The sequence below is a fragment of the Diuraphis noxia genome, unplaced genomic scaffold (genome assembly GCF_037042655.1).
Source record: "Diuraphis noxia isolate RWA-SAM2 unplaced genomic scaffold, SU_Dnox_SAM2 contig0005, whole genome shotgun sequence".
Taxonomy (NCBI): Eukaryota; Metazoa; Arthropoda; class Insecta; order Hemiptera; family Aphididae; genus Diuraphis; species Diuraphis noxia.
In genome coordinates this window covers 40890209-40906843 of record NW_028301715.1, presented here as the reverse complement: position 1 = coordinate 40906843, position 16635 = coordinate 40890209, and the positions used below count along the sequence as shown (strand labels likewise).

General features: G+C 25.7%; 1 protein-coding gene across 4 annotated transcripts in view; it reads right to left on the bottom strand.

The window, feature by feature from the left end:
- Pkc53E (Protein C kinase 53E) overlaps positions 1 to 16635 on the bottom strand; it is an 81629-nt gene that overhangs the window by 11677 nt on the left and 53317 nt on the right. For 2 of the 4 annotated variants that reach the window (XM_015524010.2, XM_089229935.1), the window contains exons 6-8: positions 7322 to 7475; positions 1370 to 1598; positions 969 to 995 (exon numbers count right to left, since the gene is read on the bottom strand). In XM_015524010.2, the coding sequence (XP_015379496.1) occupies positions 969 to 995; positions 1370 to 1598; positions 7322 to 7475 (410 nt within the window). The remainder of the gene's footprint in view (positions 1 to 968; positions 996 to 1369; positions 1599 to 7321; positions 7476 to 16635) is intronic. The other 2 variants (XM_089229936.1, XM_015524011.2) reach the window with 1 other exon arrangement.

The following is a 16635-nucleotide window of genomic DNA, read 5'->3' as shown; positions in this document are numbered from 1 at the left end:
ATTTCATATTTTAAGAAATGTATAGAACACTAACAACTACATATGTTAAAGTTACTGGAACTGTTTTTAAAATAGGATTATATTATGATTGAAAATGAGTTGAAAAGTAAATAATTAATTTATCAGCATTTGATTTATATAAGTACATTCCATTAAATTTAATATCAAACATTTAGAATGAGTGATTGTTGTTACGTTTTACTAAAAATATTTACGTACTAGATAAAACCATACATGTACCTACTCTTTTTTTTATTAATTTGTTTTTTCAATTGTTTGTTATGCGAAAACAATAGATACTAATAAAATACAAAATATATTACAAAAAACAGTAATTTTATTGATACCACTGCTATTGAACACTATGAAAATAACAAAGTATTTCCTGTATAGTACTATAAATAATAATATTTCTTGTAATGTTATGGTTGAAAACGTTATACAATAAACTAGGAAATGATTTTCTAAAATAAATTAAAATATCTGAATAACACTAAAATTTGAGTTAGATGAACCTACCATTTAGAAAGTTGTTTTTTAATTATTTTTCTAAACTTTATTACAAGATGCGGAACTATGAAAACATAAATTCATAACACTTATCAGATTTTTATACGGGTAATTAGTATTAAGTACTTGAGTCAATTATTAATCAACTTATTTTAAAAATATTCTTAGATATGAATCAGAATTATTATTGAATTTATAAAAAGTTATATTTTTTTTCCTTCTAATAGAAACTCAACAGAAGAAATGCTTATTTATAGTTATATTCTAACAGAAATTTGTACTTTGTACACATGCTATCTGCAGTGTACAGATAAAGTTTGATTAAGTATATGTTTGATTAAGATAGGATTTTAATTAAAATACATTTTACGTAGTATAAATATTCTCTATAATATATACATGCTGTACGCTAATATACAAATAAAACTACATAGTATTTTATTGAATTTGAAACGAACCAAATTTCGACTTTGCGTTTTTGAGCCCTGTGTTAAGAGAGATATAAATATAAATTAATTAATGTGCAATGCTTACATAAACGTGAATAACATTAGTTATTTGACAAAAACACAAAAAGATATTTTTCGGAAGGTAGCATAAAAAAAAGGAAGATAGGAGAATAAAATAGAAGTACAAAAGTTTCATCATGCTGCACGAAGTTGAAAGTTTTTAGTTACAAATTTAGTATAGCATTTTTACCAAGAAGAACCAATTTCATATACTATAATCATATTTTGCATGAATGTTCTGAAAATTGAACCACAAACACAACACACAAACGTACACGCGCAGATAGAATTAAAAGATGAAGGATAAATAAACATAGGTACTTCGTATTGCTAAAAATTATTTTCCTTACCCGCATTTGATATTTTAGTGCAGCTAAATCAGCACCTTCTTCAGGCACGGGCACATTATAGAATTCTCCTTCTTCTTGAGTCAATAACTTGAACCAACCTTCTACCGGCATTTTGATTAGTTCCGAAATTCCAAATGACAAAGATCCCATGAAATCGTTTCTGGACGTCCTGTCCCAATCCCAAACCTCAATCAATAGTCTGCGATCTTTATCTTCAGGCTTCAGCTCACTGCACAAATCAATACCATAGTTTTATCTATCTTGTGACGTTTTCCCCGGAACAATAGAAGGTAAGTTTTGTGATTGAATTCAAAGATCTATAAGTTTCGCATGTCAACTTTGATGTTAAGTAAAGATAGTTATAGTTTATAAATTGATTCTCTCCGCAATCTTTTTAGACTTCCTTAAACACTCATATCTCCTCAATTCTTTATTGTCTCCCATATTATAAACGTTTATTTCTCAACTTTAAAAACAATTTTAAAGTTCAACGTTTGATGAAATAAATAATTCAAAAACTAAAACACCAATAAACGATTCATCGTTACATTATAAATCACATTAAAACTATTCCAGTGGAAACACATTCTTTCATTAATACGTTATCAATGAAATAATTTTCATAAATAGAAAACAATTAGTAGCTTAACATAAAATAAGTCAAATATCTAAAAAAGTATTATTATTTAATTTCAATCTTATAGTTGAGTATATTCATTATAATAGAGTAAATTTGAATTCAATGATAAATGTATGCAGATATGAAAAACGATTTTGAGGAGGAACATGTGTTAAGCCTATTTCCAATGTTATTTTATAATTTATTCATATTAAAAATTAAGTGATGAATAAAATCTAAAAGTTAGATTAAACATCCAAAACAATGGGTACTGTGTATCATTATTATTTATTATAAGTCAATATCAACGAACATATAATTTTGTAAAAATATTAATAGTACTTGTAGTTAATAGCTTAAAATTTTTCTATTTTTTAAATTATAGTACCCGTAGAAGTTAATAATATGCCTATTGCAAAAAGTTTCAAGGCCGTAAAATTAATTAATTTTTAGAAGTACAAAAAATTACTAAATTGTTACATATTAATGTTTATGAAAAAATAATTCAAGTTTGTATTTTTAAAATTATTTAATTGCTTTATAAAAACCACGTAAGAACATTATATTTTTGTAATAAGGGTTTATGATTCCGACAAGAATTTTTAAACGTTTATATACAATTTTTTAATTATTTTCAATATTTTGAAAATTTTATCATGTTTAGTTAATGCTAATTGATTAAAAAATAGTGTATTTTACTATCTATCCTCATCAAAGGATCTTCAGAATCGGTAACTTTGGCTATTGCCGATTAGTATTTTGTAAAAGGGTAACAGTTAGTTGAAGAATATGTGTATGTAGCGCGAAGATTCGTCACTAAAACCCCAGGTGGTCACCTATCCGGGAGCTAGAGATGATGCTTCAGCGCAGCACACATTAATGAATGTGAACAATCACCGTGATACACTTAGGCCTATTAAGTTATTCATATTTTTTTCAATCACAAAAAAAAAAAAATTATTGAAAACGGAATCGCGTAGATATTCCTGTTATTATGTAGGTTAGGTTAGGTTAGTCTCCTGATGAACTAAAATGATCTAATTTGCAACCAGAAACCACCTTCAAAGTTTAAAACTGAAGCTGTTTTTACTGATTCTAAAGATGACGTCAGATAAAAAAAACACAGCATTATTGTAAAGTTAATACAATCATCGCTCCTCTTAAAATCTATAAACTGTTTTGCGCGTCTTTAGTTTGCATTTTAAGCAAAGGGTTATTAATTTTAAACATTATGAAAGATATTAAACAAATATAATTTATCCGAAAAAATAATTTTACAAAATAATCTAATACAGTAAACATACATGTTTATAGATTTATACACGAGCAAACTTGATTTGGCCTATGGAATAGTTAAAACAAAACATATAGTTTGTAATAATTCCATTATTTTTATGCACTAACATATAATTTACAGAAGTATTCATGTTTTTTCTACTCGGAGCATTCAATAGCAAAATAAAAAAATAATGGGTACTCGTGCAAATTTATGTATACCTACGCGAAGTGAAAAAAAATAATACTTAATAATAATAATAATAATGATCCGAGTATTTATGACCGACCGAGGGTGTTTTAAGGACACCATCAATACTTCGGAACGGATGAGCGAATTATATGCTGCAGTAATACCTATTGTACCTAATACATTATATTTATTACGCGCCGAACACCGACGACAATGGAAAGAACCACCGCAGTGTCATCATCAGTCGTTCGGATTAAGCGGATTCGATATTTCAAGTTCCTGGAGTTGGGTACTTTGATTTTGCGTTAACAATGAATTGACGGATGTCCCGCGTACGGCACATTTGTTAGCGTGATAAAGAGTGCCTTGACGTATGCGTAGTAAGTGAGTGGCTGGGTACGTGCGTGGTGTAGCGCTGTAATTTGTAGGACGGTTGTATGCAAATTGTCTGGACGTTTCTAGTTATAGTGCAACGAGAGAGACAACGTTATTCTACTACCGTATTAGCATTGTGGTTACCTATATCCTGAATTTACGTAATAACAGCATACAGGTACGATTGGCGTCCGATATGATTGACACGTGAACATAATTAAGGTATTTCAAAAGGTTTGTCAACCCATAGCAGTACATCGTTGCGAGGATACAATGTATTATTCTGATATTAAAAAAACAGAAAAAAGTAAATAATAATCATAATAATATAACATACTTATTTCACGCAGTGCACGTGTGACAGCTGCAAGACAGTGGGAGTGGTCTTTTGAATAGTTCACCCACCAATGGTTGGATAATAGCTTAGGTTTCGTAACAAAATTGGTGGGAGTTTTGAAGATGGTGTATATCAGACAAAAAATAACACTGCTGTATTTCATAAATACAATAGTATAAAGGCGACCATCCCTCAACGGCGTTTTTTAAATTGGAATTCAAGTAAAAATACAAATTTACTTGATTTTTATGGCAATATTATAATTATCTATATATTACAATTATACTGAAATAAAAAAAATCAGTTGCCGCTGCAGCTAGTAATTTATTTAGCAACTAATTTTGCTTGTAACATAGTTAGATTATACAATTAGAAAGACAAATCTAAAAAAGGAAAGCGATGTTTGATGGTCTTCACTAGTAAAAAGTCTGCTTACATAGGAAACTTGGGTGATTTGTTGTATTCATCGTATTTGGTGTGGTAAATCCTATTTCCACCTATTTCACTAAAATGTTAAAACTAATTGTTAAACAAAGTTTTAAAAAAAACCACCTATTTACAAATTTAGTATAAGGCACTGTGTTTAGTTGAATTTGATGGTGAAAACACTACATAATGCCTTAATTATATAATTTATAATTCATAAATATAAATATTTATATTTTGTACAAATTTTAGAATTTTTATCTGATAAACTTTGGAACATTAAAAATTATATTAGTATAAAAAAAATTTTAAAATAATTTAGTTTGTCACCCAAAACTTGTCAAAAATATCAATAAGGTAAGTCTGAAGATATTCAAATATATATAATAGAAGTAAATATTATAAACTTCGTGAATTTTTTTTTACAATTTTAAGTATGAAGAAAATGATTGTTTCCAACGGTATAATCTGTATTAAATTTAATACAGTTTGAGATCCCCAGAGCAATGAATAATTGGTTTTAACAACTGTGAGCAGTGTGAGCTCACACTTGTTTCTAGAAATACATCTCTTTGTTTCAATTAATGATCATCTACTCAGTAATATAGTGAACATTATATATTAAAACCCACGGAATGAAAATGGTAAAAACGCGATAAAATCACAAAATTCAAGGAAATTCGTTTTTAATAAAATATAAATTAAAAACGTGGCAAAAAAACTTAACCTTCAATCAACTTATTAAACTAACTATTTTTATTTAAAATATAACAAAGTTAACAAAATAAATCAAATCACTAATTAGCTAATCATATATAAAAAATTGAATCATTTCCATGAAAAATCTCGGGAAAAGGTTTTCAATATTGTTAAACATTTACCGTTAAAACATAATTTATTACTTATTTATATATTAACTTTTTGTTTCGTACCTTATTTAACATTTATATTAAACTCGGGGATAACTAACTAATTAAACTTATGAAAAAAAAAAAAATTAATAAACTATTATAATAAGTAACTATTTTCAAATAAGATGTAACCATTTTGTTTTCCAAAAAAATTACCAATTTAAAAATTGTATCATTGTAGTCAATTGAGTTAAGGATAGAAATTCAAAGTGAAAGATGTAATATTTATACGAAAATTAGATGCTATTCGGTTTACAAATTATTGTACTTGTAGATTTTTTTTTTATCAGCTTTATTTTTAAAAATTAAAAATGTTGTTTTTATGTTTCTTAGAAGCCTTAGATTGCCGATTTTATGAAGTTAATATATGTTAACATGTATTTTAAAAGTTAAATTACTGATTTTCATTAAATATTCAAATAATTATGTAAATTTTTAAGTTGAAGTAGGAGGTTGGTTTTTATTTATATAAGTAGGCGGTTATATGCGAGGACAAAATTCGACGAGTCTCTGCATATTATTATTTATTTATTTGTATTGATATAACCAAAACATTTTAAATACTTCTCAAGAATTAATTCTCTAAATATTTAAAGCTAGTTTGATTAATGCATAATAATTAATATTGCAACTAATCGTAATAAATACATAGAAGATAATCATGTAAATAAAAAATTACTTATGTCAATTATATTAAATAATGATTATAGTCAATTTTTTATAAATGTATCCAAGGGATATGCATACATCCATATATATTGTTTACATATAAAATACAAATTAAATTAAGTTAATTTAAATAATTTTTTAAGATACAATATTCAAAATAATATATAAAACAGAAAGATCAAATTTTTTGTAAAAACATATAGGTACTCGTATTTGTATCGTTTAAAGCATCTTAGTATTCATATTAATATAAAGGGTGTCTCAAAAACTTGAATGTAGTTAATTTATTTATAAAATTATTATTCCAGTAAATAATTAATATAATAATTTACGACATTAATAACTTAAAAGAACACGTCAGTTTTTAAACACATTTGGCCTATATTTTCTTAGTATTTTAACCATCTATCCCACCTCGTTATAATCAAAAACTTTAAAATATTTACATACACGCACGGAAATTAATTTTCATTACAAAGTTTGTACACTTCAACTTTATACGTAGTCCTTTATTGTTTGTTATTTTGATAGGATTATAATAATATACTCGTATATTTACAAATCGGAATCCCCAGGGACAAGTCTCAACACGAGTATACTCTATACCTATACTATTGTATTTTAACCCATGATATCAAATCTATTTGTTTCCGCAAGTTTCATTCATTTCATTTAACAAACAATATAAACGCTAATAGAATTCCACAAGAACAAATGAAATGAAAATATTTAGGTTGCCTCGGCTTTTTTTGGAGTGGTTGGGGTGGTGGAGGTATGGAGTAAGATAGAAAGATAGATCTAAAACGGAACCCGTGGACATCAAACAAATTAATAATACTCCACCACACTCCGAGTACAAAACCCATGTGACATTCTTAATCAATCAACATCGCAGCAGGTATCTTTTATCCTAATCTCATATATGGTGGATGGAAGTGTTATTGGAATTTTGAAGCAGGGCAGATTAACTAGGAAAATAAATTGTTATTGCACTTTTTATTTATTTTATCCACGAAATCATAGGGTCGACGAGTTATATACAGGTATATGGTACCTCCATATATAACTCCTAATATAATATTGTTTAAAAAGCCATCATCACAAATCAAAATAGCTTGGCGTTAATCAAAAGTAACATTGTACTCACAACGTAATTGTTTCATTCCATACAGGATTTAACGACGATTTGATTGTCTTGGTTTTCTTCTTTATGTTGTCTGTATCTGGTATAAGCTTCAACTTTACATAAGGGTCTGATGACCCATTAGGATCCATTGGAATGAGATTTTTTCCTTGACGAACTAAAAACATAAAATCAATTAGTACAATATCGATAAAATATGACACAGTAAAAATTATTAATAACGATTAATACATATAGAAGAGTGACAGGAGGATTTAAGAGTAGTATTTGGGTAGAAGACCATTAATATTATTACATCAAGCTGATGTTCTTACATTTTTTTTCTTCAGCCTCACAAATAAATTCACATCGCACAGACTAAGAATCTTTTTCAAATCAAAAATCGTAATCGCGAATTCAATGATCCGTCAGACGACTAGCCTTAAATTTAATTTATTACGCACCCAAGCTTCACAAATAAATTACTATTACAAAATAAATATTACAATGAAATAAATATAACAATAAAAATAATATAGGAACGTAAATGTATACAAACGAATGTTTAAAAACAACCGATTGAAAATCGTTGAAAACAGTGTATCGAACTCAGGGGTCGCTGCAGTAGATTTTGTTGTTTAGCACGTATAAAATGACGATAAATAATCGATATTAAATGGTAGAATTTCAATATTGCATACTGCATTCTGCAACATTGATTAATCACGAAAAGAGGTGTCGCGAAGTCGACTGCGGCGAACATGGAATATAAATACTGACCATGATATACAAGTATATTATTTTGTTATTAATAAACACTATGCACATCAAAATAAGGGTATGATACTACTTTAATTGATAAATGGATCGCGTATTATGTATAATCTTGATAATATCAAGTACGATTGTCGTGCATTAATAATATAAAAAATTATGTATATATAACACAGGTTAAACATTAAATATTAAATATATAAAGGACAAAGGTATACGCTATTGTAATTATTAATAACGTTTAAAACGAATTTATTAAAAATTTGCAATGGATTATATAATAATCTTGTGTATAATATTTATTATGTATATAATACAATGCTATTGTTCCATAAAGTATTGAAATCCTAAATTGGTAGAGAAACCGCAAATAGCCAGCAATCAATAATTTCACTAATATTTAGTAGGTATTTTACGATTTAATTGACATCAATATTCATATTAATTATAGTCATAATTTTTAATATATAATAGTATAAATAATACATTCCTATTTTGATAATTCATTCATTAAAACAAAAAACAGGAATGTAATTTATAGTTGAAAGCTCATAATCAGAAATCTTTTAAAAAATATATATATCGGTAATCAGTATTCATTACTCATATTAAAATAAGCCTAAGAGATTGTTTTAATAATTTCAAACAAAACTAATTTAATTGTTTTTTCTAAACCCTTTTTTCAACATTGTTAACACACCGTCATTATCACGCACACTGGTATAACGAAACTAAACAATTACTGTCACTCTAACCAGCCTTATTCGCTTTTTGGCAGACACAACAAAAAGGTCTCCTAAAAAATATACATGGGTATAAAGTGGGTGCCAGTAAAAAAAAATAAAAGGACTTGTCTAGAGAACCCCTATAAGGATTTGCTCTAAACATTGCGAACACCGTGCCAGCAAGCCTTGGAGAGCAAACGACTATGTTTTTTTTTACACAACGGCCAAATAGCTTATCGTCAACCAAATTCATTAAAGAGGAGAAGTCATAGAAAATCAGAAAAAAAATACACTAAACTTAGTTTTATCTAACTTAACTGTTATTATTGTAAAAACGTATAGGTACCTATATGATGGTAAGTTATCCACATAACATACTAATAAACACAACCTTACATACAAAAAAAATTTTGACTTAATGACATACATTTTTATTTTATTTTAACTTGATTAGCCGTAAAATTATTTGAGCTGGGTACTTATATCGTTTGTTTTTTTTTATTTTACTTGAATGTGTTTATTAGGTCATACATTTTGTTCAAACGAATCTATTAAATATAAGTTATAAAATATTTATCTTATAATAAAATCGTTTATCATAATTCAACAGATTTCAACATAATTAAAATGAAAAAAAATATTTGAGTCATTCAATAATAGCTAAAAGAACTTGTTAATTTTTGTTTTTTATTATGTAAATATGTAATCGGTACAATTTAGTCACAATAAGCATATGCGAGCAAAGTAACACAAAATATAAAGCAAAAAATAAATAAAACAGGCGAGAAAGACATGATTAATGAAGCCGTCCATAACAACACTTTAGCTGTTGTATATATGCTAAAAAGAACTTATAAAAATAAAAATATTAATCAATATGATGATTATTTCGATAATCATTGAAAAAATCATTTTTAAAAATCTGGCAACAAAATAAACTGTTTGCTTTACATTAAACTTGATTTTAGTTGTACATCAAGCTTGAACGAAAATACTCTTCGCTGGTTCACTAAACATTTTTTTTTTTTTTAAACCATATACTTTAGTAGTATAAATCCTTATTCTAAAAAGACATCCATCAAATAGTATAAAGAATTATAATTTTCGAATATAAATAACTTGCAACAGCTTGTATTTAAAAGTCATATTAGTTTAACTATCTATGCCAAGAATACCTAAAAATATATATGTCTGTCAAAAATTCTTTGCCTGGATTACCTATATACATATAGTCATATAGAACCATTAATTTTCAAAAAAAAGATGGGAAAGTGGGTACTGCTCTGTTGTACTGTAGGTCACCGTAATAGATGAATTAAGTTATAATTCAATGATACAAAATTGTTATACTCAAAAATTATTTTAGGTGAAAACGGTCTGTCATTCTATATACAATTATTTTTGAATTTTAAAGAGAATAACAAAAATCATTATTTCCCCCTAATAATTTCATACAAATTTTAACTAGAAATAGGAATATACAGGGTGATTCTTTTTTCATTGAACACTAATTATTTAAAATAGTATTTACTTTTTTTAAAATATTTTTTTACATAGTTTCAAGTTGTTAAAAAAACCAACGTTTTTATTAAAAAATTATATTTTTAAATATTTTTTATCCTTATTATTTTTTAAGTTTTTTACTTTTTTGAATGACAACATAGAGTTTTAATTTCATATTCCAAAGCAGAATATTTTTCTAAGTATTTTGATTTATAAAAATCGAATTTAGGACGAGTAGTTTATGAGTTATAAGTATTTAAAGTTTAGATTGGCAGAGTGGAGTGGTACGGGGTTACCCCACAAAATGTTTGTCCACTACTCCACTTGTTTTTTAACGTTGGTTTTTTAACTACTTGAAACTATATAAATAATATTTTAAAAAACATTAATAATTTTTGAAATAATGAGTGTTCGATGATAAAGAATCACCTGGTATTTAAAAAGATTCAAAGACGTTGTATTTACATAATTTGTGGATTTCTTGGTAACAGCATGAAAAACTTATGAGAAACTGTTTAAAAAGTTGCACGTTATAGATATAAAAATTAAATGTTTTATAAATTATATAATTAATTTCAAAATTTAGTGATTTTCACGAATCTAATCAAATTTAAACTTCAAATGCACATAAAAAAAAAACATGCATATTAAGTATCTTTTATACTTAATAATTGCTTATATAACAAATTTTGAAGAACCTTGTATTTAAAAGTTTTCGACAAATTTCAAATATCTATGAATAACTCAAAATAATTCATAATATATTAAAAAATTTTCCGCGGAAAGAAAATGCTTATACCTATAAACATTCAGTGAAAATTTCAAATATTTATGGTAATTCATTTTTGAGATACACAAAAAAAACTGTTTTTTTTGCAAAAATTTCCCATTTTTATTTAATATAATATATATATATATATATAAATATTTTAGTTTTTCCGATTCTCTAGAAAAGTACGGGAAATTTTCAACTTTCATCTCTTAAAAGTACCAACTTGATGACAATTTGTTATGAAAAACAATCTAAATTTACATCCATATACACACAAACACAACATGTTATTGTAAAATCAATACAATCGCTCCGCACAGAATATAAAATATGTTACCTATTATATAAATATTTTCGGCAAATTTTCCTAAAAATAATAAATAATAATTATATTAAATTAATACCTGCGTGTCACTAGATGTTTAGACTATTTAAATATATGTCAATATTAACAAATTTCTATTGATCAAACCATAAAACATCCCTTGTTTTTTCGTATTTCAGACATTAATTATGATATCAGTTTATTTTAAACCAGAACTATGTAGATCAATGAGTTTATCGTGCCTTATGTTTCCGTTTAATGAATATGTTAAACAATAAACATATTATAATAATATGATTAGAATAATTCAGTAAATAGATAATTGATAATTATCATTAAACTAATCATTAACATGTACAATAAGTATAAATAGCGACAACGCAGACATTTAATATTCAAATGAAAAACTTTTTGAAGAGTAATCTAATATAAAACGACAAAGTGCACAAAACGTACAAGATTCAAGCTTTTTCTACACAAGTTTGATAATTCTGAATTGTTCCTATACACGCATCTTTTACATTTTACAAGTGTTAACACGATTATGCGATTTACAACGTTGAACCAAAAGATATATTGATATATACAACGACATACTTACTAACGAAGATAAATTCATAGAACCAATTCACTGTATTTATACTTGAAATCAAGTCGAGCTGAAATCGGTCTCAGATTTATTAGTGTCAATTAATTAAGCAATTAATAATTCAAATGGGACACAAAGGGGAAGTCGTATACGTATTTGTAATACCCTTAAGAATCGCACATCTCTGCATAGCATAGATGACGATCGATTACTCGTGTCACATTAAATGCAGACAGTTTGTTCACCTTCCCTAACCCCGAACCCTAAATAAATATTTATGAACAGCTCTACTATTTTAAGTTTCTATTTATTGAATTGCTTTTGTGGGCTAAACATTCAAAATATTTAGAGTTCCTTATTTTTTATCTAATTTTTATTCATAAATACTTTAAGTTTTTGAAAAAACTAACAAAAATATATCACAATAACAATAAAATATTTTTAAAAAAATGAACCTTTAGCAGCGTGACTATGGGAAATATCTACATAACCTACCTCCTAGTTTTACGATATTTCATAATTTAAATTTTTTTTACAGCAATATAAATGCAAAAATAGTACTAGCCATGCTATACACATATTTTAGGACATGATAATTTACACAAAACACAGTTTTAATTTTAATTTTAAGACTTTTATAATTTTTAAATCCTAAAATTTTTTATAGGAACTTAGTAGAAAATATATTGACATATGATTTTCATTTCGTGTAGGTACAATAAGTTAATAAAATAAAATCATTATTATAGTTCTCTTACTTTGAATACATAATATGCAAAACTTTAAAGTATTTTATGCTAATTTTAATAGAAAATAACATATTAGAGTTACCAAAACTAAAATTGCTAACTTCTGCATAATAGAACAGCATAATTAATAGCCCTATTTCCAGTATCTAACAAATATTTAATTATTAGAAACATAATACAGTTTAAAATTAAATTGCATATTTCACAATATCACAGCAAAACAAATTCTAAAAAAAAATTTAAATGTTTGTTTAATACCTAATTTTAAAACCTTAACATGTTACATAACATATTAAAATTAAAATTAAAAAATACAATAATAGGCGTGTCCTACGAGATTTGAGAATTATAAACGAAATAAGTACTAACAATCTTTAATAGAAAGATCAAAACGATAAATGTTTATACATGGAAAAGTTGTGAAATTTATGAATAGTTATCCATATCTTACTACCTTCTTAGTTTTGACAAACATAGTGGAAAAGTTAAAGGAATAAGACAAAATGTGTCATTATTATGATTATGTTTAATAATTAATAATTAATAATTAGAAAAATATACATAAAAAAACATTTATAATTTTATTTTAAAATTAAAAATACTTAAACTTAATATTGAAAACTAAACATATTATGAATTTATGCGTTTTTATAAATGTATTCATAAGGTTTATTCGATCCACACCGTTTAAATTAAAAACTTTGACTTAACAGACAAACTCAATTGAATGAATTTGTAAACGAGAAATATAGTGGTTGAATAGTATCTGAATTTAATATATTTTATTATCTTAGTCATGTTTTATTCTATATTGCATATGATGTAGGTATACAGTATACATATTAACAAAGTGAACTACTTTCAGTTTTCCCATAAAGTTTAAATGAAAGTAAAAATACGAATCCCTTGGTCTACATAAAAAAAATAACTATTATCAATTTAATTTAGAAATAGTAATCAAAAAATAATGCACAGATAGCCGTTTGAAAATTAGAAGTTTGCAGTATTTTAATAATACGTAAATATTTTAATACTAAAATATACAATGAATATTATATTTTAAGGCTGGAAGCGGTAATCAGGACTCTTATCGTTTGGTTTGATTACCACGATACAGAGTAGGTAGTATTTTTTATATACATAAAAATAATAGTATCTCGAACCTCAGTTTACTTAAATATGTAAAGAAGCGATTTTTAAATATTACATTTAACAACCACTCGTGTGTATAGAATAAATCATAGAAATATATTCTTAAAACCAATAATCTATAAACAGTATAAACCAAAAATTACATAAATTATAAGTAGAGAATAATATGGTTAATACATTCGAAAGATTATCACATAATATTAAGCCACCTAAAAAAACAATATAAGAAGTATATAAAAGAATATATATATGTATATTCAATTTATGTTAAGACAACAAAATAAGTAATTAAGTAAGTTATCACTTTTACTATTAAATATAATCTCCAATAAATGTTTAAGTCATATTTTGACACAATATTTTTAATCACGTTAATAACAGTTTAAAGAAAATAATAATTATCAAAATAATTTTGTAAAAAACTTAACGTTTAAAATTTACTTTTATTTCTAATGCACTTCGATAAACCCGAAACAATGAACGAAGGGATTTTCAGTAGGATCACATACAGTATATATAAATAAATACATAATAATAATCACTCTTCATAAATCTGTAGAGAAAATATATATATAATTTTAAATTTTTAAAAAATATGAATTTTAAAAATAATTACAAAATGGCATACTAAAAATGTGTTAGGAACTGAATTTAAATAGGTACACAAAATAAAAAAAAACTAAGAAATTAAATTATTATAAATCGGTTTTTTGGATAGAAAAATATTTAAAAAATTTGAATTAATAAGAATATTAACTAGGTACCTAATATAATTATATAGCTCATTGAAAAAGCATAAAATAAATACGAAACAGTAGAATTGACCTGGAAATTCTTTATGCACGAAAATTGTTCTCATTACTATAAACCAAAGTGGAAACATAATAAACGCATGTAAGTCTATATTCAGGATTATCAATAATGCTGGTTAATACATAAAGAATGAATAGAAATAGATGCAATATACACAAAGAAAATTATAATGTAACGAACAAATGTAAAAGTTTTCAGAAAATGATAAAGAGAACGAATAAAAAAAAAGAAAACTGTGACTTGCCCGGAGAACAAGTGCCGCCATCCCCCACTCCGGGGCAGTAAACCTACGGGTGCCCCAATAGAAATTCTGCCAAAACTCTCACCCACGTGTAAAACCAACCTACAGTTCCATAAGAACCTACAGTACTACCCCCTTCCCAATGGCCTTAGTTGCCGCGGGATAATTAAAAAAAAAAAAATTGATAATCGATACGGATAAAAAAAAGAATAAACAAAATCCAATAATGTATACTTATAATTAAAACAACGGTGGTATAATTTAATTCTTAAATAGAAATAATAAACCTCCTAAGATAAAAAAAAAATAATACCTCAACAAATTTAAATTAAATTATATTAATGATTAAAAAAAATGTTCAACCGGATAAATGAATAATGGAATAAAACTATAAAAAAATTAAGGCAGTTGCATATCATAAAATAATGATTGAATGTTATAATATATCACAGACGTTGTACAAATCCAGAAAAAAATACCCTACAATCAGTCAAAACTAGGATTTACAAATTATACAATAAGTTTTTCGTTAACCTTTTCCTTGGCCAATCCTAGTTTTTACTAAAGGATTACATTAAAATTTAAATCAATTAAATTTTATCGAACGAATTTCACCATAGATATAATTAACACAATAATATCAATGATTACAATAATTGCAAGATTGCAACTATGATTTTTACATACAATGATAATTTTTGCAATACAATTGTTAATTACATAAAAATATGTTTAGTCACTTTAAATACGTATTATTAATTAGTCATAACGTATTTTATAGTGAAAAAAAAAACGAATAAACGACGAGATGAATTAAGAATGTTGTTACCTATATGTATATAATGCGATTAAGGCCACGTTGAGGCAGTCGGCAGGTTTATTCACCGAATACAATGCCAACTAAGACTTAAGAGTCGCTGATTTGGGTACGGCAAAATTCGAAATAAAATAGAAGTAATCAAGTAAATAGATTTTCACAAGAAAAAAATAAAGAAACATATTATGCTAAAAATTGTACTATATAAATTATATTTTTATTTATAGTACAGTTCAATATTATTAATAAGCCCAAATAATTATGAAAATGTGAAATATAAATAGATATGTTATACTACAATAAATTCAACCTCTAAGTAGTGGACATAATAATTAATTTAATGTGTACAGTTCTCTTAGTTCTCAGCTTAGTTATTAAAACTAAAAGGTGTTCACTATTAGAGGAAAAAAAAAATTTAAACCTTTAAAACTCAAACAAATATAATATAATAATTTTATTTAAAAATAACCAATAGTTTTTCCTAAATTTCAAAAGTAATAATTATATATATTAAAAATGTCAGTATGAGTTATTACTTATTTGTAAAATAATATGAATATATTATAAAATATAATAATAATATAATATAACTATATAATATGAACTAAGTTAAGATAAGTTCGATTTTGCACCCCTCTCTATTTCAATTGTATAAAACATAAAGATAAATACAATTGTTGTATCCATTTTCCATATACCATGTCCATTGTTTAAAAATACATTTAAAGTTTGTATTGATAATGGTATTCCTACCAATTGTCTACCATAAAGAGTTTATAACTACTAAGGTACCTATAGTATTACATGTGTATTTATTTCAGGCAGCTTTATTGGGTATTTTATGTTCACTTTTTGGATATGTTCATTGGGTAGGTATC